This window comes from Neolamprologus multifasciatus, chromosome 17 (assembly GCF_963576455.1).
Source record: "Neolamprologus multifasciatus chromosome 17, fNeoMul1.2, whole genome shotgun sequence".
Taxonomy (NCBI): domain Eukaryota; kingdom Metazoa; phylum Chordata; class Actinopteri; order Cichliformes; family Cichlidae; genus Neolamprologus; species Neolamprologus multifasciatus.
In genome coordinates, this window is record NC_140455.1 from 12780556 (window position 1) to 12805831 (window position 25276).

Genomic DNA, 25276 nt, shown 5'->3' on the forward strand with positions numbered 1-25276 from the left:
ATTACGACAGGTGTTATGTAACTGCATTCTTTATGCTCATTGTAATATAAGTGTGCATAAAGCGATACTGGTATCTCTTCATAGTGTCTTTAACTGGGAGGACAGCTCTTTACTCAAGTTTGGAGTGGAGGAAAATCAGAACGTGTTCTTAGGTTCTACACTCAGATAAGCAAATATATGTAGATGCAAGATTGCTTTTAGAGGGCGGCTACAGGCAAGAGACAGGAAAAAAACTTGGAGCCACTCAATCATCTTACCGTAGGGGAGCTTTTCCCAAAATGAAGAGTGCTGCAGCTCACTTTAAAAACCAGAAAATAAATCCCAATACTTTGTATTGGATACATCTTGGATATAGCAAAGCATTAAGTAGCTTCAGTTCAGAGAGTAAAGAGTCTCATGAAAACAGCTATTGAACAACAAGAACAACCAGAATCTAAAATAAAACCATCCTGCATGCATCTTTGTTGTCCTTTTACAGATGCACAAAACACACACAAAACAGAAGCCAAAATCTAAAAAAAGAAAAAACAAAACAAAACATGACGTGCCTAGGGCAGGGGTGTGTGTGCCTGTGACACACACGCAGACCCGATACAAAGAATACCTTATGTTTGATTTCCAACATGCTATTATTAAGATATAAATAGATTATACCTCAACAAGAGAGGGTGCAGCAATGTCATCAGAAAGTAGAACTTTGCTGTGAGAATAACAATTCCCGTGTTTGCTGTTATTTAACTTATTACACTAAATACTTTCAAATATTTTAAGCTTTTATTAGAGTCACAGTACCATCTGTACTTGGTGATGTGTGCAAACTGTCAAAGTAACATGTTATTAGCAAAATGAACAAAGTGCAAAATATACTTTTCAGTTTATGAAAAATAAAACCGAAATGTTTGAGCTAAAATATACTTAACTACAGCAATGGAGTAAAAGTGCAGTTCCTTCACTTTACAAATATTAATGTGATACTCAAAGTGAGACTGCTGCCACACCTGCTGCTGGAGTAGTTTTACACCTCTGTCTGATTAATTTAACTGAACAGATCGGTTACCTGGTTTATCAACATCTCAGATTAGCAGGAACAACAAAAGTACAAGTGAGCCATGAATCTAGTGATATTACATCTGCATTATAATTTGCAGATCACAGTGGCTCTATAAAGGCAAAATGTATAGCAGTGCATTTATTCATGAGGGGGGAAAAGCATCATGATAAATTAAGAGTATAATTGAAACTTGATTTCACACTGTCTCTGTAAGTTATAGAAATAGGATGTGTGTTTGCATATAAGCTTTGACTGTTTGTAGCTCCAGTGAAAAACTTGCATTGATTATGGGTTTACACTAACTACAGTGGGACAGACAAGCATCCATGGCCAGTGCCATTATAGCCAAAACTTTGTTTGCTGTACTAAGCCTTTAGAAAATAGTAGTGAGGAACAAATACATCTGTATGTTAAACTGTACATAAATGTACATTAAATCTTCAAAAGGTGTTGAGGGATTTCTAAAATAATGCTGGGCAATATTTCATGTAGTGTGATGTAGAAAAGATCTCACCATGACTATTCATTCCTTACTCTACAAGTTTTTACGACTATGATAAGTAATCATGGACTCATATTAATTTAGTGAATAAAGAAATGCAAAACACGGTAAATAAAAAAAAAAAAATTTACATAGCAAAAGAGAAAATAAAGGCTCAGTGACGCATTATAAGAAACTACTCGTTCATTTATATTTAGAAATTAAAAAGCTGTTGTGTACCCTTTTTGTTTAAATGCACAATTGAACACAGGGTGTGGTAAAGTGCGCTAGCAGAATGATTTGACAAAAGAGGAGATGAATGTCTGAATGTTCATGCTGTAAAAATGTAAACACACCCAAACCTGAGCTCACCTGTTCAGTATATAAAGTGTAGGAGTGCTCCTGAGATTTAGTATCGCAGTCCAAGGAAACTAATCTGCAGAACTGACCTGTTCATCACAATGAAGCTGACTGCTCTAATTGTCCTTTGGGCACTCTCCAGCACAGGTAACTGCTCTTTTTCTTATCATTCAGGATTTAATTTAAACATTTAAAGTCTAAATTTTACAATAAAATAAAAAGAAAACCTTAAAGTTTATTTTATATAGATATTAAATGTCCTTTTCCAAGAACATCCAAACAGTTTACAAGATTAGGTAACTACATGAGCATCACACCACAAACATAACTAAGTTTCCTCTCAAAGCATTATCAGGAAACCAAATATCTGTCAGCATATATGTAGAGAAAATAGATCAATGAGCATGATACACCCAATTAAAGAGCAAACAAGCAAAAAAAAAAAAAAAAACCCAAGAGGCTCTGACAAAGATATGCCATACATTTTGTTTTAGTTTATAAATTCTGTTTCTGAATCTGTTTGGCAAACTGATGTGGAAATCTTTTACTTTCGCCAAATCATTTCACTGAGTGGATAAGTTCTACTTCATGCTGAGCAAAACTGGGAAGTGGACATTTCTTTCAGTGTGGACATCTTGATGCATGGCTTAACACTTTGTTCAGTTTGTGATGTGGATGTCACAACCTGTTATCACGTGAACTGTTTGTGATTGGGAAAACAGGTTTAACCCAGAGATAACTGGGAGTTAAAGTCCACCTTAATATTTCATATTGCTGATTGCATTTAGTGGTCAGATTCTTTTCTCACACTAGGTGGTGCTACACATGCCATAAAAATGATAACATTTTATATATAGTTTTACAAACTGTTAAATGTTGGAAGGTTTTTAGAGCAGGCCTCCATGGTGTAAATTATCCTTAATAGATTAACCTTAAATTAACTTTAATGTAGTGTTTCATGTCGACTTTATTAAAAATATTTATACACATGTTAAAGAGATTAACTGCATTTCATCAATCTGTGTAACAGTGTAAAGAAATCAAAGAGATAAAGATTCTTTAATTATGCTAGTATGCTGGGGTATTTTAAAACCTTTCATTTTTCATTATGACTTCAGTCCTTTTATTGTTTCTCTCTTGATCGCAGCTGGAGCCCTTCACTGTCAAACCTGCACAGATCAGACGTGTTCAATCACAGCACTACTTCCATGTTCTTCAGAGACCATGTGTGTTACAGCTACTATTTTAGGTAATCTTCTCTTCATATTATGAAATTTCCCCTTGTGGGACTAAAGGTATATCAAATCAAATCAAATATTATGTGATAAACTTCAGTAAATTTCAATGACTTTGAAATTATGTGTACTTTCCATTGACATTAATAAAATACACTTTGAATTTGCAGCTACTTCATCTGGAATCACGGCAACACAACTCTACAAGGCATGTGCATCTTCCTCCCTGTGTCCAGCTACGGGCTCTCAGACATTTTCAATTAACATGGGTGTTCAAAGTGCTCTTGCATCTGCCACGTGCTGCAACACAGATAACTGCAATTCAGCAACTCTGGCTGGTAAGTACAAATCTATAAGTGTTTTATTAAAGACACAATAAGAAACAATATTCTGATATTTGCTGAAATGTTCTCAGTTCTGAAATGAAATGATGCTCTTTTCTTTTACAGCTCCTGCTCCTCAGTCAAGTAATGGCCAACTATGTAACATTTGTTCCACCCTTATGTGCGACACTCCATTACAGTGTCAGGGAGTGGAGGACCAATGCTTTCAATCAACGAGTGAGTCTTCATCATGTGTACTTTAACAAAGATCATATTTAAATTGGCTTTTATACCTAAAATAAATTCAAAAACATATATATATTTTTTTTAATTAGTCAGTGGCAACATTATGAAGCATTTCATCAGTATTTGTAAGACATTTTATTTTGTACCTTAAATCTTTGAAGATGAAGGTCAGGATTTGATAATTAGTTCACGAAATTATATATATGTATTAGATAACAGGTATTCCCCGCACAAAAATAGAACACCCAGTGTAGGAACACTATTCATTAAAAGGAAATCACAGTGGCTTCTGAAATTGTAACTACATGTTTTCATAAACGTGAAAGTCACTATAAAAATTGACTGAAAATCAGGCTCTGTTCTTCTCTCTGATTAAAAAATGTTTACCAGTGGCATTAGAAATGTTAACCAAACAACTACACCCTTTAGTGGTGTTCTCAGGTCACTGCAGTGAGATTTTGAGTTTCAGCAAACAGAACACAAACAGATTTTAGATTACTCTTTGTGTGAAAGATATTCAAGATAGGTACAAAGCATTTCCCTAACCATTTGCAAACCAATAATGATGGTCAATGCCCACAAATCTACAGTTGATCTACAGTGTAGCTTCATGATTTTCTTTTGACTGAAAAATGATTAGAAGCTCTAAATAAAATGTAACAGAACATATTTAATAATAAATTGCTGTGACAGGAGTGTTAGTGCATAAAAAAGGAAACCATTTTAATTATAATACTCTGAGTACATGTTTGGATTGTCACAGGCTACTACACAGGCATGTTTGTCTTCTTATACATTTTTTGGAGTTCACATGTCAACACGAAAGATTCTGAACATCAAATTAACCTCATGCATTATCAGTGTTGCGCACAACAGTTAGAGAGCACAAAAATAGGCTAACTGTAAAACTGCTGTCTGAGTTTCAAGTTTTATTGTCATGTACATATAAACAGTGTAGCCACATTTACCCGTAGTGAAATTCTTTGGCTCGTGCTCCTCAGCTTTATATGAACATATATAAGTCTGCAGTTATATTTAAAAAGAAAATAACCACAACAACAGCAATAATAATAATAATGATAATAATAAAGATAACAAATAACAAAAAACTAAAGTATTAATATTAAGAGAATTTGAGACAGTTGTTCAGAATTTAGTTTCGTATTTAGAGTTGTGCAAAAAGTATGCAGTGAGGATATAAAGTGGCAGTGTGTAAAGTCTAGTAATTGTAGGGAGTGTGTAATGGTCAGAATCTTTATTGTCATTTATACAGGTACAATGAAATTAAAAATGGTTCCCAATCAATGCATCATCCCTAACAATATCAAAATATAAATAAAACAATAAAATTCAATAATAAAATAAATAGAATACTTAAAGTACTAATAAGAGGTATCAACAAACATTCACATACATTCCCACATACATGCTTCAGTCAGCACATAGATTAATACAAGAGTGGCGTGATGGACATTTTTTGTAGCAGTATTCAGATGTGTTATTGCAGTTGGATAAAAGCTGTTTGAGCCTATTAGTCCTTACACTGATTGCTCTGTACCGTCTGCCTGAGGGAAACAGTTCAAACAGGGAGTGGCCAGGATGTGAGGTATCTTTTATGATGTTTTGGGCTTTTTTAAGACAGCGGGTGTAGATCTTCCAGTGTGGGGAGAGGGCAGCCAGTGATCTTTTGGGCGGTGTTAATGATCCCTTGGAGTGCTTTCCTCTGAGCCACTGTGCAGCTAGTGTACCAGATGCCTATGCAATAGGTTAGAACACTCTCAATGGTGGCTCTGTAGAAGGACACCAGCAATCTCTGTATGATGTTATTCCTCCTGAGAATTCTCAGGAAGTACAGTTTCTGTTGGGCCTTTCACAGCAGCTCGGATGTGTTCACGCTCCAGGAAAGGTTCTCCTCTATGTTGACTCCCAGGAAGCGGAAGCTTGCCACCCTTTCTAAACAGTCCCTATTAATGAATAGTGGTTGGGTCTCTGCCTTTTTCCTTCTGAAGTCTATTATGAGTTCTTTAGTTTTGAAGTGTTGAGGAGGAGGTTATTGGCCTTACACCATGACGACAGCTGGTGTAAGAATGTCAGCAGTTCAAAAGCCTGATGGCTTGAGGGTAAAAACTATCCTTGTGTCTGCTAGTGCAGTTCTGAATGCTCCTGAACCATCTGCCGGACAGCAGGAGTATGAAAAGGCTGGGGTGCTTGGGATCACAGAGTATCCGCTGCGTCTTCCTCATGCAGGGCTATCTATTTAGATCCTGCAAAGCATGCAGCTCAGTCCTGGTGATGCGCTGTGCTGATCTCCCCACCCTCAGCAGAGCTTTGCGGTCGGGAGCATTACATCTGCCATACCAGGTGGTGATGCAGCTGGTCAGAATACTTTCAATGGTGCATCAGTAGAAGTTTGAAAGTATTCTGGAGTTCATGCCAAATCTTCTCAGGCGCCGGAGGAAGAATAGCCGCTGTCTTGCTGCTTTTGTGATCACACCAACATGGTGTGACCAACTCAGATCCATGCAAATGTAGATGCCTAGGGACTGAAGAAGCTGACTCTCTCCACCTCTGCTCCTTCGATGTGAATGGGCGTGTGCCTTCTTCTCTGTAGTCTCCTGTAATCCACAATGAGCTTCTTGGTTTTGCTGACATTAAGCAGGAGGTTGTTGTCATGGCACCATGAGATCAGGGCTCTCACCCCTGCCCTGTATGCTGTCTCATCTCCATCAGAAATGCAGCCAATGATGGTGGTGTCGTCTGCAAATTTAATGATGGTGTTGGAGCTGTGTGTTGGTGTACAGTCGTGGGTGAACAGGGTGTAAGCAGGGGGCTAAGCACGCATCCCTGGGAGGCACCTGTGCTGAGTGTGAGTGTGGATTAGGTGATGCTGCTGATCCAAACCACCTGAGGTCTGTCTGTCAGGAAGTCCAGGATCCAGCTGCACAGGGAGGAGCTGATGTTCAGATCACAGAGTTTCATGATGAGTCTGGATGGTATGATGGTGTTGAAGGCGCTATAGTCAATGAACAGAATCCGCACATATGTGTTTTTCTGGTCCAAGTGTGAGAGGGCAGTGTGGAATGCAATTGCTATTGCGTCGTCTGTAGATCTGTTTGGCCTGTAGGCAAACTGGAGGGGATCGAGTGAAGCAGGGAGTAAAGGTGTGATGTGAGCTTTAACTATGCGCTCAAAACACTCACACAATGGATGTGAGTGCTACTGGGTGATAGTTATTTAGGCAGCTCACATTAGTTTTCCTTAGGACAGGGATGATGGTGGTCCTCTTAAAACATTTTGGGACAACAGACTGGAGCAGAGAAAGGTAAATGTGTGTCTGAACTGGTAAATATGACTTGGTGGAAAAATTAAATTGTAAAATTAAAGTAGAAGACAACAATAAATGTATCAGTTGTTTTACCATTTACCATGACTTATGACTTACCAAAAGGCACTAAACCAACATAATAATGAATATTACTGGTGTAAGATTCTTATTTTATCATATGTTATCCTATCCCTATAATCGAACTGTGTGAATCATTATACTGCTGTAAGCCACACCCTACTCCATATTATAGAGAGTATAATTAGTATGTAGTTTTAATTTGCATTATACCTCTAGATTAAGAAATTGTGAAAATCATTAGATTTATTAGATATGTCTATATTATCCTATACTGTTGATTTACTGTGAATGAGTTACACTGTTTCATTGCATGTCATATTGCTGAGTTAAGAAGAGAATATTGTGTGCAGAGGGCCTTGTTTTCTGATAGTGGAGGAGACAGACCACATTCCACAGAAGTTCTACCCCCACCTTTCTCTATGTCAGAAAGACAGGGAGCCAAGGTCATAACACAGGCTCACTGAGAGTTAGAGGGTATGTAAGTTTAGGCTTTTTACGACTAGGTGGGGGTCAACAGAGGCTATAAAAGCATTGGGTAACGCTCCACCATTTTGAGATTTGCTGTGCCGCTCTGCATGCATGTCTCCCCATCCAGATGGTTTGTGCTCATAAACTGTTGAATTGTATGGAATAAAAGATTGTTGATTGAGCATTTATACACCGAGTATTGTCCTTCCTTCGGTCCAAAGAATAAAAGAATTGGGAGGATTTAACACCTGATATCAGCAAACTAATTTTTAAGATGTCTTAACTAATGCTTTAAATATGATATGTGATGACATCATGACAATAAACATTTTTCATCTGCAGTGACCGACGGCACCAACACTTTCCAAGCTTACGGATGTGCATCTACAAACCTGTGTGCAGCTGCCTCAAGCTTGAAATCTCTACCTTTCATGCAGAGCGTTGGTAACATAACAACAGGACCAACCTGTAATTCACCCTTGACAACAGCTGCTCCAACAACAACCACAGCAGCTCCAACAACAACCACAGCTGCTCCAACCAAAACCGTTGCTGCTCCAACCACAACAACAGTTGCTCCAACCACTACAACAGCTGCTCCAACAACAACCGCAGCTGCTCCAACAACAACCACAGCAGCTCCAACCACAACAACTGCTACTCCAACCACAACAGCAGCTGCTCCAACAACAACCACAGTTGCTCCAACCACAACAACAGTTGCTCCAACCACAACAACTGCTGCACCATCCACTACAACTGCTGTTCCAACCACAACAACAGTTGCTCCAACCACAACAACTGCTGCTCCAACAACAACCACAGCAGCTCCGACCACAACAACTGCTGCTCCAACCACAACAACAGCTGCTCCAACCACAACAACTGCTGTTCCAACCACAACAACAGTTGCTCCAACCACTACAACTGATGCTCCAACAACAACCACAGCTGCTCCAACCACAACAACAGCTGCTCCAACAACTACAACTGCTGGTCCAACAACAACAACTGCTGCTCCAACAACTACAACTGCTGCTCCAACAACAACCACAGCTGCTCCAACCACAACAACATCTGCTCCAACAACAACCACAGCTGCTCCAACCACAACCACAGCTGCTCCAACAACAACAACAGCTGCTCCAACAACAACAACAGCTGCTCCAACAACAACCACAGCTGCTCCAACCACAACAACTGCTGCTCCAACAACAACCACAGCTACTCCAACCACAACAACTGCTGCTCCAACAACGACAGTAGCTGGTCCAACAACAACCACGACGGCTGAACCAACCACAAAAACAGTTAATCCAACCACAACAACTGCTGCTCCAAGAACAACAACTGCTGCTCCAACAACAACCACAGCTGCTCCAACAACAACCACAGCTACTCCAACCACAACAACTGCTGCTCCAACAACGACAGTAGCTGGTCCAACAACAACCACGACGGCTGAACCAACCACAACAACAGTTAATCCAACCACAACAGCAGCTGCTCCAACAACAACCACAGTTGCTCCAACCACAACAACAGTTGCTCCAACCACAACAACTGCTGCACCATCCACTACAACTGCTGTTCCAACCACAACAACAGTTGCTCCAACCACAACAACTGCTGCTCCAACAACAACCACAGCAGCTCCGACTGCTGCTCCAACCACAACAACAGTTGCACAAACAACAACCACAGCTGCTGGAACCACAACAACACCTGCTCCAACAACAACCACAGCTGCTCCAACCACAACAACTGCTGCTCCAACAACAACCACAGCTACTCCAACCACAACAACTGCTGCTCCAACAACGACAGTAGCTGGTCCAACAACAACCACGATGGCTGAACCAACCACAACAACAGTTAATCCAACCACAACAACTGCTGCTCCAACAACAACAACAGCTGCTCCAACAACAACCACAGCTGCTCCAACCACAACAACTGCTGCTCCAACAACAACCACAGCTGCTCACACCACAACAACTGCTGCTCCAACAACTACAACTGCTGCTCTAACCACAACAACTGCTGCTCCAAGAACAACAACTGCTGCTCCAACAACAACCACAGCTGCTCCAACAACAACCACAGCTACTCCAACCACAACAACTGCTACTCCAACAACGACAGTAGCTGGTCCAACAACAACCACGACGGCTGAACCAACCACAACAACAGTTAATCCAACCACAACAGCAGCTGCTCCAACAACAACCACAGTTGCTCCAACCACAACAACAGTTGCTCCAACCACAACAACTGCTGCACCATCCACTACAACTGCTGTTCCAACCACAACCGCAGCAGCTCCAACAACAACCACAGCTGCTCCAACCACTACAACAGCTGCTGCAACCACTTCAACAGTTGCTCCAACCACTTCAACAGCTGCTCCAACAACAACCGCAGCTGCTCCAACAACAACAACAGCTGCTCCAACAACAACAACAGCTGCTCCAACAACAACCACAGCTGCTCCAACCACAACCACAGCTGCTCCAACAACAACCACAGCTACTCCAACCACAACAACTGCTGCTCCAACAACGACAGTAGCTGGTCCAACAACAACCACGACGGCTGAACCAACCACAACAACAGTTGCTCCAACCACAACAACTGCTGCACCATCCACTACAACTGCTGTTCCAACCACAACAACAGTTGCTCCAACCACAACAACTGCTGCTCCAACAACAACCACAGCTGCTCCGACCACAACAACTGCTGCTCCAACAACGACAGTAGCTGGTCCAACAACAACCACGACGGCTGAACCAACCACAACAACAGTTAATCCAACCACAACAACTGCTGCACCATCCACTACAACTGCTGTTCCAACCACAACAACAGCTGCTCCAACCACTACAACTGATGCTCCAACAACAACCACAGCTGCTCCAACCACAACAACAGCCACTCCAACAACAACAACTGCTGCTCCAACAACAACAACAGCCGCTCCAACAACAACCACAGCTGCTCCAACTACGACCTCAGCTGCTCCAACCACAACCACAGCAGCTCCAACAATAACCACAGCTGCTCCAACAACAACCGCAGCTGCTCCAACCACAACAACAGCTTCTCCAACTATGACAACAGCTGCTCCAACAACAACCACAGCAGCTCCAACAACAACCACAGCTGCTCCAACCACAACCGTTGCTGCTCCAACCACAACAACAGTTGCTCCAACCACTACAACAGCTGCTCCAACAACAACCGCAGCTGCTCCAACAACAACAACAGCTGCTCCGACCACAACAACTGCTGCTCCAACCACAACAACAGCTGCTCCAACCACAACAACTGCTGTTCCAACCACAACAACAGTTGCTCCAACCACAACAACTGATGCTCCAACAACAACCATAGCTGCTCCAACCACAACAACAGCTGCTCCAACAACTACAACTGCTGGTCCAACAACAACAACTGCTGCTCCAACAACTACAACTGCTGCTCCAACAACAACCACAGCTGCTCCAACCACAACAACATCTGCTCCAACAACAACCACAGCTGCTCCAACCACAACCACAGCTGCTCCAACAACAACAACAGCTGCTCCAACAACAACAACAGCTGCTCCAACAACAACCACAGCTGCTCCAACCACAACAACTGCTGCTCCAACAACAACCACAGCTACTCCAACCACAACAACTGCTGCTCCAAGAACAACAACTGCTGCTCCAACAACAACCACAGCTGCTCCAACAACAACCACAGCTACTCCAACCACAACAACTGCTGCTCCAACAACGACAGTAGCTGGTCCAACAACAACCACGACGGCTGAACCAACCACAACAACAGTTAATCCAACCACAACAGCAGCTGCTCCAACAACAACCACAGTTGCTCCAACCACAACAACAGTTGCTCCAACCACAACAACTGCTGCACCATCCACTACAACTGCTGTTCCAACCACAACAACAGTTGCTCCAACCACAACAACTGCTGCTCCAACAACAACCACAGCAGCTCCGACCACAACAACTGCTGCTCCAACAACAACCACAGCAGCTCCGACCACAACAACTGCTGCTCCAACCACAACAACAGCTGCTCCAACCACAACAACTGCTGTTCCAACCACAACAACAGCTGCTCCAACCACTACAACTGATGCTCCAACAACAACCACAGCTGCTCCAACCACAACAACAGCTGCTCAAACAACTACAACTGCTGGTCCAACAACAACAACAGCTGCTCCAACAACTACAACTGCTGCTCCAACAACAACCACAGCTGCTCCAACCACAACAACATCTGCTCCAACAACAACCACAGCTGCTCCAACCACAACCACAGCTGCTCCAACAACAACAACAGCTGTTCCAACAACAACCACAGCTGCTCCAACAACAACAACAGCTGCTCCAACAACAACCACAGCTGCTCCAACCACAACAACTGCTGCTCCAACAACAACCACAGCTACTCCAACCACAACAACTGCTGCTCCAACAACGACAGTAGCTGGTCCAACAACAACCACGACGGCTGAACCAACCACAACAACAGTTAATCCAACCACAACAACTGCTGCTCCAACAACAACCACAGCTGCTCCAACAACAACCACAGCTACTCCAACCACAACAACTGCTGCTCCAACAACGACAGTAGCTGGTCCAACAACAACCACGACGGCTGAACCAACCACAACAACAGTTAATCCAACCACAACAGCAGCTGCTCCAACAACAACCACAGTTGCTCCAACAACAACAACAGCTGCTCCAACAACAACCACAGCTGCTCCAACAACAACAACTGCTGCTCCAAAAACAACAGCAGCTGCTCCAACCACTACAACTGCTGCTCCAACAACAACAACAGCTGCTCCAACAACAACTACTGCTGCTCCAACCACGACGACTGCTGCTCCAACCACAACAACAGTTGCACAAACAACAACCACAGCTGCTGGAACCACAACAACACCTGCTCCAACAACAACCACAGCTGCTCCAACCACAACAACTGCTGCTCCAACAACAACCACAGCTACTCCAACCACAACAACTGCTGCTCCAACAACGACAGTAGCTGGTCCAACAACAACTACGATGGCTGAACCAACCACAACAACAGTTAATCCAACCACAACAACTGCTGCTCCAACAACAACAACAGCTGCTCCAACAACAACCACAGCTGCTCCAACCACAACAACTGCTGCTCCAACAACAACCACAGCTGCTCCAACCACAACAACTGCTGCTCCAACAACTACAACTGCTGCTCCAACCACAACAACTGCTGCTCCAAGAACAACAACTGCTGCTCCAACAACAACCACAGCTGCTCCAACAACAACCACAGCTACTCCAACCACAACAACTGCTGCTCCAACAACGACAGTAGCTGGTCCAACAACAACCACGACGGCTGAACCAACCACAACAACAGTTAATCCAACCACAACAACTGCTGCTCCAACAACAACCACAGCTGCTCCAACAACAACCACAGCTACTCCAACCACAACAACAGCTGCTCCAACAACGACAGTAGCTGGTCCAACAACAACCACGACGGCTGAACCAACCACAACAACAGTTAATCCAACCACAACAGCAGCTGCTCCATCAACAACCACAGTTGCTCCAACAACAACAACAGCTGCTCCAACAACAACCACAGCTGCTCCAACAACAACAACTGCTGCTCCAACAACAACAACAGCTGCTCCAACCACTACAACTGCTGCTCCAACAACAACAACAGCTGCTCCAACAACAACTACTGCTGCTCCAACCACGACGACTGCTGCTCCAACCACAACAACAGTTGCACAAACAACAACCACAGCTGCTGGAACCACAACAACACCTGCTCCAACAACAACCACAGCTGCTCCAACCACAACAACTGCTGCTCCAACAACAACCACAGCTACTCCAACCACAACAACTGCTGCTCCAACAACGACAGTAGCTGGTCCAACAACAACCACGATGGCTGAACCAACCACAACAACAGTTAATCCAACCACAACAACTGCTGCTCCAACAACAACAACAGCTGCTCCAACAACAACCACAGCTGCTCCAACCACAACAACTGCTGCTCCAACAACAACCACAGCTGCTCCAACCACAACAACTGCTGCTCCAACAACTACAACTGCTGCTCCAACCACAACAACTGCTGCTCCAAGAACAACAACTGCTGCTCCAACAACAACCACAGCTGCTCCAACAACAACCACAGCTACTCCAACCACAACAACTGCTGCTCCAACAACGACAGTAGCTGGTCCAACAACAACCATGACGGCTGAACCAACCACAACAACAGTTAATCCAACCACAACAGCAGCTGCTCCAACCACAACAACTGCTGCACCATCCACTACAACTGCTGTTCCAACCACAACAACAGTTGCTCCAACCACAACAACAGCTGCTCCAACAACTACAACTGCTGGTCCAACAACAACAACTGCTGCTCCAACAACAACAACAGCCGCTCCAACAACAACCACAGCTGCTCCAACTACAACCTCAGCTGCTCCAACCACAACAACAGCTGCTCCAACAACAACAACAGCTGCTCCAACCACAACAACAGCTGCTCCAACAACAACCACAGCTGCTCCAACCACAACCACAGCTGCTCCAACCACGACAACTGTTGCTGCAACCACTTCAACAGTTGCTCAAACCACTACAACAGCTGCTCCAACAACAACCGCAGCAGCTCCAACAACAACCACAGCTGCTCCAACCACTACAACAGCTGCTGCAACCACTTCAACAGTTGCTCCAACCACTACAACAGCTGCTCCAACAACAACCGCAGCTGCTCCAACAACAACAACAGCTGCTCCAACAACAACAACAGCTGCTCCAACAACAACCACAGCTGCTCCAACCACAACCACAGCTGCTCCAACAACAACCACAGCTACTCCAACCACAACAACTGCTGCTCCAACAACGACAGTAGCTGGTCCAACAACAACCACGACGGCTGAACCAACCACAACAACAGTTGCTCCAACGACAACAACTGCTGCACCATCCACTACAACTGCTGTTCCAACCACAACAACAGTTGCTCCAACCACAACAACTGCTGCTCCAACAACAACCACAGCAGCTCCGACCACAACAACTGCTGCTCCAACAACGACAGTAGCTGGTCCAACAACAACCACGACGGCTGAACCAACCACAACAACAGTTAATCCAACCACAACAACTGCTGCACCATCCACTACAACTGCTGTTCCAACCACAACAACAGCTGCTCCAACCACTACAACTGATGCTCCAACGACAACCACAGCTGCTCCAACCACAACAACAGCCGCTCCAACAACAACAACTGCTGCTCCAACAACAACAACAGCCGCTCCAACAACAACCACAGCTGCTCCAACTACGACCTCAGCTGCTCCAACCACAACCACAGCAGCTCCAACAACAACCACAGCTGCTCCAACCACAACCACAGCAGCTCCGACCACAACAACTGCTGCTCCACCAACGACAGTAGCTGGTCCAACAACAACCACGACGGCTGAACCAACCACAACAACAGTTAATCCAACCACAACAACTGCTGCACCATCCACTACAACTGCTGTTCCAACCACAACAACTGCTGCTCCAACAACAACCGCAGCTGCTCCAACCAGAACAACAGCTTCTCCAACTATGACAACAGCTGCTCCAACAACAACCACAGCAGCTCCAACAACAACCACAGCTGCTCCAACCACAACCGTTGCTGCTCCAACCACAACAACAGTTGCTCCAACCACTACAACAGCTGCTCCAACAACAACCGCAGCTGCTCCAACAACAACAACAGCTGCTCCAACAACAACAACAGCTGCTCCAACAACAACCACAGCTGCTCCAACCACAACAACTGCTGCTCCAACAACAACCACAGCTGCTCCAACAACAACCGTTGCTGCTCCAACAACGACAACTGCTGCTGCAACCACTTCAACAGTTGCTCCAACCACTACAACAGCTGCTCCAACAACAACCGCAGCTGCTCCAACAACAACAACTGCTGCTCCAACAACAACAACAGTTGCTCGAAACACAACAACTGTTGCTCCAACCACAACAACTGCTGCTCCAACAACAACAACAGCTGCTCCAACAACAACCACAGCTGCTCCAACAACTACAACTGCTGCTCCAACAACAACAACAGCTGCTCCAACAACAACCACAGCTGCTCCAACCACAACAACTGCTGCTCCAACAACGACAGTAGCTGGTCCAACAACAACCACGATGGCTGAACCAACCACAACAACAGTTAATCCAACCACAACAACTGCTGCTCCAACAACAACAACAGCTGCTCCAACAACAACCACAGCTGCTCCAACCACAACAACTGCTGCTCCAACAACAACAACAGCTGCTCCAACAACAACCACAGCTGCTCCAACCACAACAACTGCTGCTCCAACAACTACAACTGCTGCTCCAACCACAACAACAGCTCCTCCAACCACTACAACAGCTGCTCCAACAACAACCACAGCTGCTCCAACAACAACCACAGCTGCTCCAACCACAACAACTGCTGCTCCAACAACGACAGTAGCTGGTCCAACAACAACCACGATGGCTGAACCAACCACAACAACAGTTAATCCAACCACAACAACTGCTGCTCCAACAACAACCACAGCTGCTCCAACCACTACAACTGCTGCTCCAACAACAACCACAGCTGCTCCAACAACAACCACAGCTGCTCCAACAACTACAACTGCTGCTCCAACAACAACAACAGCTGCTCCAACAACAACCACAGCTGCTCCAACCACAACAACTGCTGCTCCAACAACAACCACAGCTGCTCCAACCACAACAACTGCTGCTCCAACAACGACAGTAGCTGGTCCAACAACAACCACGATGGCTGAACCAACCACAAAAACAGTTAATCAAACCACAACAACTGCTGCTCCAACAACAACAACAGCTGCTCCAACAACAACCACAGCTGCTCCAACCACAACAACTGCTGCTCCAACAACAACAACAGCTGCTCCAACAACAACAACAGCTGCTCCAACAACAACCACAGCTGCTCCAACCACAACAACTGCTGCTCCAACAACTACAACTGCTGCTCCAACCACAACAACAGCTGCTCCAACCACTACAACAGCTGCTCCAACAACAACCACAGCTGCTCCAACAACAACCACAGCTGCTCCAACCACAACAACTGCTGCTCCAACAACGACAGTAGCTGGTCCAACAACAACCACGATGGCTGAACCAACCACAACAACAGTTAATCCAACCACAACAACTGCTGCTCCAACCACAACAACTGCTGCTCCAACAACAACAACAGCTGCTCCAACAACAACCACAGCTGCTCCAACAACTACAACTGCTGCTCCAACAACAACAACAGCTGCTCCAACCACAACAACTGCTGCTCCAACAACAACCACAGCTGCTCCAACCACAACAACTGCTGCTCCAACAACGACAGTAGCTGGTCCAACAACAACCACGATGGCTGAACCAACTACAACAACAGTTAATCCAACCACAACAACTGCTGCTCCAACAACAACAACAGCTGCTCCAACAACAACCACAGCTGCTCCAACCACAACAACAGCTTCTCCAACTATGACAACAGCTGTTCCAACAACAACAACAGCTGCTCCAACAACAACCACAGCTGCTCCAACCACGACAACTGCTGCTGCAACCACTTCAACAGTTGCTCCAACCACTACAACAGTTGCTCCAACAACAACCGCAGCAGCTCCAACAACAACCACAGCTGCTCCAACCACTACAACAGCTGCTGCAACCACTTCAACAGTTGCTCCAACCACTACAACAGCTGCTCCAACAACAACCGCAGCTGCTCCAACAACAACAACAGCTGCTCCAACAACAACAACAGCTGCTCCAACAACAACCACAGCTGCTCCAACCACAACAACTGCTTCTCCAACAACAACCACAGCTGCTCCAACCACAACAACTGCTGCTCCAACAACGACAGTAGCTGGTCCAACAACAATCACGATGGCTGAACCAACCACAACAACAGTTAATCCAACCACAACAACAGCTGCTCCAACAACAACAACAGCTGCTCCAACAACAACCACAGCTGCTCCAACCACAACAACTGCTGCTCCAACAACTACAACTGCTGCTCCAACCACAACAACAGCTGCTCCAACCACTACAACTGCTGCTCCAACAACAACCACAGCTGCTCCAACCACAACAACAGATTCTCCAACTATGACAACAGCTGCTCCAACAACAACCACAGCAGCTTCAACAACAACCACAGCTGCTCCAACCACAACCGTTGCTGCTCCAACCACGACAACTGCTGCTGCAACCACTTCAACAGTTGCTCCAACCACTACAACAGCTGCTCCAACAACAACCGCAGCAGCTCCAACAACAACCATAGCTGCTCCAACCACTACAACAGCTGCTGCAACCACTTCAACAGTTGCTCCAACCACTACAACAGCTGCTCCAACAACAACCGCAGCTGCTCCAACAACAACCACAGCTGCTCCAACCACTACAACAGCTGCTCCAACAACAACAACAGTTGCTCCAAACACAACAACTGTTGCTCCAACCACAGCAACTGCTGCTCCAACAACAACAACAGCTGCTCCAACAACAACCACAGCTGCTCCAACAACTACAACTGCTGCTCCAACAACAACAACAGCTACTCCAACAACAACCACAGCTGCTCCAACCACAACAACTGCTGCTCCAACAACAACCACAGCTGCTCCAACCACAACAACTGCTGCTCCAACAACGACAGTAGCTGGTCCAACAACAACCACGATGGCTGAACCAACCACAACAACAGTTAATCCAACCACAACAACTGCTGCTCCAACAACAACAACAGCTGCTCCAACAACAACCACAGTTGCTCCAACCACAACAACTGCTGCTCCAACAACAACAACAGCTGCTCCAACAACAACAACAGCTGCTCCAACAACAACCACAGCTGCTCCAACCACAACAACTGCTGCTCCAACAACTACAACTGCTGCTCAAACCACAACAACAGCTGCTCCAACAACAACCACAGCTGCTCCAACAACTACAACTGCTGCTCCAACAACAACCACAGCTGCTCCAACAACTACAACTGCTGCTCCAACAACAACCACAGCTACTCCAACCACAACAACTGCTGCTCCAACAACGACAGTAGCTGGTCCAACAACAACCACGACGGCTGAACCAACCACAACAACAGTTAATCCAACCACAACAACTGCTGCTCCAACAACAACAACTGCTGCTTCAACAACAACCGCAGCTGCTCCAACAACAACAACTGCTGCTCCAACAACAACAACAGCTGCTCCAACAACAACCACAGCTGCTCCAACAACTACAACTGCTGCTCCAACAACAACCACAGCTACTCCAACCACAACAACTGCTGCTCCAACAACGACAGTAGCTGGTCCAACAACAACCACGACGGCTGAACCAACCACAACAACAGTTAATCCAACCACAACAACTGCTGCTCCAACAACAACAACTGCTGCTCCAACAACAACCACAGCTGCTCCAACAACAACCACAGCTACTCCAACAACTACAACTGCTGCTCCAACCACAACAACAGTTAATCCAACCACAACAACTGCTGCTCCAACAACAACAACTGCTGCTCCAACAACAACAACAGCTGCTCCAACAACAACCACAGCTGCTCCAACAACTACAACTGCTGCTCCAACCACAACAACAGCTGCTCCAACCACAACAACAGTTACTCCAACCACAACAACAGCTGCTCCAACCACAACAACAGTTGCTCCAACCACAACAACAGTTGCTCCAACCACAACAACTGCTGCTCCAACAACGACAGTAACTGGTCCAACAACAACCACGACGGCTGAACCAACCACAACAACAGCTGCTCCAACCACAACAACAGCTGCTCCAACCACAACAACTGTGGCTCCAACCACAACAACAGTTGCTCCAACCACTACAACTGCTGGTCCAATGACAACAACAGCTGCTCAACCCACAACATCTGTGGAACCAACCACAACAACAGCTGCTCCAACCACAACAACAGCTGCTCCAACCACAACAACTGTGGCTCCAACCACAACAACTGTGGCAAAGACCACAACAACAGCTGCTCCAACAACAACAACAGCTGCTCAAACCACAACAACTGTGGCACCACCCACAACAACAGCTGTTCTAACCTCAACAACTGTGGCTCCAACCACAACCGCAGCTGCTCCAACCACAACAGCTGCTCCAACCACAACCACAGCTGCTCCAACCACAACAACAGCTGCTCCAACAACAACAACAGCTGCTCCAACAACAACAACAGGCGCTCCAACAACAACCACAGCTACTCCAACCACTACAACTTCTGGTCCAATGACAACAACAGCTGCTCAACCCACAACATCTGTGGAACCAACCACAACAATAGCTGCTCCAACCACAACAGCAGCTGCTCCAACCACAACAACAGCTGCTCAACCCACAACATCTGTGGAACCAACCACAACAATAGCTGCTCCAATCACAACTACAATGGCAACAACAACAGCTGTTCTGTTGGCACAAACCACTGCTCCAACCACAACAACTGCTGCTGCAACCACTTCAACAGTTGCTCCAACCACAACAACTGCTGCTCTAACAACAACAACAGCTTCTCCAACCACAACAACAGCTGCTCCAATCACAACTACAATGGCCACAACAACAGCTGCTCCAATCACAACTACAATGGCAACAACAATAACAGCTGCTCCAACAACAGCTGCTCCAACAAAAACTGCTGCTGCTCCATCATCAACAACTGCTGCTGCGCCAACAACAACAACAGCTGCTATAACGACAACAACAGCTGCTCCAACAACAACAACAGCTGCTCCAACCACAACAACAGCAGCCACTCCAACCACAACAACAGCTGCTATAACCACAACAACAGCTGCTCCAACAACAACAACAGCTGCTCCAACCACAACAACAGCAGCCACTCCAACCACAACAACAGCTGCTCCAACCACAACAAGAGCTGCTCCATCCACAACAACTGCTGCTGCTCCAACAACAACAACAGCTGCTCCATCAACAACTGCTGCTGCTCCATCAACAACTGCTGCTGCTCCAACCACAACAACAGCTGCTCCAACAACAACTGGTGCTGCTCCAACAACAACAACAGCTGCTGCAACCACAACAACACCTGCTCCACCCACAACAACAGCTGCTCAAACCACAACAACTGGAGCCCCAAAAACAACAACTGCAGCCCCAACAACAACAACAGCTGCTCCAACCACAACAACTTCAGCCACTCCAACAACAACAACAGCTGCTCTTACAACAACAACTTCAGCTCCAACAACAACAGCAGCTGCTCCAACCACAACTTCTGCTGCTCCATCAACAACTGCTGCTGCTCCAACAACAACAGCTGCTACAACCACAACAACAGCTGATGCAACCACAACAACAGCTGCTCCAATTACAACTACAATGGCAACAACAACAGCAGCATCTTCTCCAACCACAACCGCAGCTGCCCCAACCACAACTGCAGCTGCTCCAACCACAACAACTGCTGCTCCAACCACAACAACTGCAGCCCCAATAAAAACAACTGCAGCCCCAACAACATCTACAGCCACTCCAACCACAACAATAGCAGCCGCTCCAACCACAACAACAGCTGCTCCAACCACAACAACAGCTACTCCAACCACAACAACTGTGGCTCCAACAACAACAACAGCTGCTCCATCAACAACTGCTGCTGCTCCATCAACAACTGCTGCTGCTCCAACCACAACAGCAATTGCTCCAACCACAACAACAGCTACTCCAACCACAACAACTGCTGCTCCAACAACAACAGCTGCTTCTCCAACAACAACAGCTGCTGCTCCAACCACAACATCGGCAGCTGTTCCAACCACAACCGCAGCTGCTCCAACCACAACAACAGCTACTCCAACCACAACAACTGCTGCTCCAACCACAACATCGGCAGCTGTTCCAACCACAACCGCAGCTGCTCCAACCACAATAGCAGGTGCTCCAACCACAACAGCAGCTGTTCCAACCACAACAACAGCTACTCCAACCACAAGAACTACTGCTCCAAGAACAACAGCAGCTGCTCCAACAACAACAACAGCTGCTCCAACCACAGCAACAGCAGCTGCTCCAACCACAACAGCAGCAGCTGCTCCAACCACAAAAGCAGCAGCTGGCCCAACCACAACAACAGCAGCCGCTCCAACCACAACAACTGCTGCTCTTACAACAACAACTGCTGCTCCAACAACAACTCCTGCTCCAACCACAACAACAGCAGCCACTCCAAACAAAACAACAGCAGCCGCTCCAACCACAACAACAGCAGCCGCTCCAACCACAACAACAACTGCTCCAATCACAACTACCATGGCAACAACCACAACAACAGCTGCTACAACAACAACAACTGCTCGAACCACTACAACTGCTGCTCCAATCAAAACTACCGTGGCAACAACCACAATAACAGCTGCTCGAACCACTACAACTGCTGCTACAACAACAACAACAGTTGCTCCAACCACAACAACTGCTGCTACAACAACAATAACTGCAGCTCCACCACCACCAACAGCTGCTACAACTATGACAACAGCTGCAACAACAACCACTAAAAATCCTACGACAGCTATGTCATCCACAACAACAAAAAGTCACGCATCTTCTGTCAGAATGAATGTAATCCCTCTATTAGTGGCACTCTTTGTCTTTACCATCTATTAAATGGTAAATCATGGATGGAAACCCCATAAAAACACTAAAACTGTGAAAGGATGATTTTTTTTTATGTTACTGTTTACTTCTTCTTTTCCTGTTTAGTTGGGATTTAAGTTTCATTCACTTCAGATGTAAGTAAAAGGGTCTGGGTAAACCTTAGCATGGATAACTATTTAACAAACAATTACCCTTGTGACTTATAAAGTGTAATATCTATTTAATATTTACCCACAAATATATTTATGTATTTATTAAACTCATTATGCAAATGTCTTGAAAAAATGTAATAGTGTGCAATAATAGGAACAGAAATATACATACAGAAATAGACAACCAAACTAGTTACTTGGGATTTTTGTTATATGTGATTCAATGACAGCATTTCTAAAACTAATCACTGTAAATACACCAAAAAAAAGCAAAAGGATTACAACTATGACCATGATAAAGTTTTCAACAGACAGTATGATGGGATTTGTTTTTTTTTCTTTGGAAATATCCCATTGATGGCAAGGGGAATAAAGAAAGCTATGGCAGTATATTTGTTTTGTATGTTATGATTGTCCCGACTGTCACTTATTTTCTTGAATTTTCTCAATCATATTGATGGTAACACATGGCCCCACTTTTAACATTTATAAAATTACAGAATATATTAACCATATGTTATTTAAGATGAGATACTCTGGTTTCCCCTGAATGTAGACTTTTACTCTCTTCACCCTAATAAAACTATTAATGCAACCAATTGTTTTTCTACATGAATTACCCTACCTATAAGATATTTCAAAGTTTCTTTAATGAAATGATATATTTCACACTATTCAACAATATTTCATTATTAAGAAAGTCAATGTTTTTTGCTGGCTTTTCTAACTGCTAGTACATTTCCCTAATAGATATACAAATTTTGATAATTGAAAAGGAAGGGGGATGTGTTGAATTATATATTCTTTTTAAAAGAATGTAATCTCTGTTTCTAGTTATCAATTATGTTGTCCTTGGATCTTTAGTGGTTCTAACAGGCACTAACTATTTGTTTCTTTTTATAATGTCTAAAGGGTTTGGAGTGGTTGATAAGATTAGAAATAAGCTTCCTAAATGTGTATCGATCACATAGTAGTACATATCATGTCACAAGAACCAAAATTAATTGTTGTAATGGAAGTAATAACTAATATGAATTTAGGCAGGTTTGCAACCAAGCAGAAAAGTCTTTCAACATCTCAGATAATAAATATGAAATCACCACACTTGGAGAATGTTCATTTAGCTTTTTTTTACTTCAGAATTTGAATGGCTTTCCCTTTTTTAAAATTAAGTACAGAAAACTTTATGTAATGTTACGATATAAATATATATTCTTAATGCTTATTTTCTGATTATATTGTCTTTTGTACTTTGTAATAGAGGCATAAGATACAACTAGGTCAGAGGGTGACAGGTCGATTTGGCAACAGACTTTAGAAAGGGGAAGTAAAGAAAGGGGAAGTTTAGTGCAGAGCTGCACAGGAAGCCAGACACACAAAAAGAGGAACTAAGTAAACGGTGTGTCGGTGTGACGTAGTGCAGAAATATATATATATATATATATATATATATATATATATATATATATATACATATATATACATATATATATATATATATATATATATATGGATTTAGCTGCAGAAAATTCAGACCTGAGCATGTGTGTTCCGTCTCCATTTCCAGAAATGTAAAATAAAGATTATTTATTTTTCTCTTTCGCCAAAAGTATTCAAAAGAACGTGATTTAATAGTAATCATTTGATAATTTAAACATTATGGAAACCAAAAAGGAGACTCCGCTGGAGGGAGGTCAGCAGCTGATAGATGGATGGCTTCGACAAAGAAAAGGTCATTAGCAATAGGCCACAAAGGAGGTGGAACTCTTCTGAATCTGGAGAAGGAAAATTCAGTGATGCAAGCTCTGACAAAGTGTCTGGTGACTTAGGGGCAGACTCCCTAAAAACATTCATAGAACATACAATTTAATATTAGTAGCTCCTGAAAGGTGTGAGGGACCTAAAACACAGAAAAAAAAATACAATCCTGTCTTTGTGTTTGAAAAGCAAGCACAATCATAGCCCCTCTCATTTGCTGTCATTTTATTAACTGTTATTTTTAACTGCAATTTTTGTTTTATGCTATTTTAAACCAGTAGTTTTGTAAATGAATCACATTTTTTAAATAAAGATTATCATGGTGAAGGGGTTTGTGTGTCCCAGGGATCACAGGGGCTATGTTGGCAGGGGGCTTTTGCCCCCTTGGTAGGGTCTCCCATGGCAAATTGGCCCTGGGTAAGGGACCAGACAAAGAGCGATTCAGAAAACCCCTATGAGAAGACCATTGAGGGGACCGTTCACCCTATGGTTTCAACACTACTTCTTAGCCAACAGGCTTCAGTTTATCTCAGGATGGCTAAAACATACCTTCTTAGATGACACAATATGGGATCAACAGAAAAAGATTATTAGAATATCAAAAAATTAAATCCATAATAAAAAAAAGAAATATAAACCTGGTCAAGTTTAATTACAAACACCACCAAGTGTGGAACAATTTCTTGCTCTTATAACCCCTAAATTACTGTCCAAACTATACAGAATGTTTTCTAAAACAGATGAATCAGTATCACTTCCCATTGCAAAATGGGAAGCGGATTTATCAGTCAACTTAGACCAAAACTTCTGGTCTTATGTAACGCGGTAAAAGACCAGGGCTCCTGACTGCAGCTTCATAGATAATGAGCTATCAGAAGTAGCTTCGGCTACTGAGCCTAGTGTGTGAATAAAACACAGGAAACAGAAAT

General features: G+C 44.3%; 1 protein-coding gene across 1 annotated transcript; it reads left to right on the forward strand.

Moving 5' to 3' along the window:
* The first annotated feature begins 1644 nt into the window (after positions 1–1644).
* LOC146499034 (uncharacterized) lies at positions 1645–24007 on the forward strand. The gene is made up of 5 exons (XM_085137121.1): positions 1645–2039; positions 3040–3141; positions 3298–3465; positions 3577–3687; positions 7913–24007. The coding sequence occupies exons 1-5, from the start codon at positions 1994–1996 to the stop codon at positions 22444–22446; spliced, it is 14961 nt and encodes a 4986-aa protein (XP_084993247.1). The 5' UTR covers positions 1645–1993; the 3' UTR covers positions 22447–24007.
* Positions 24008–25276: the final 1269 nt, after the last annotated feature.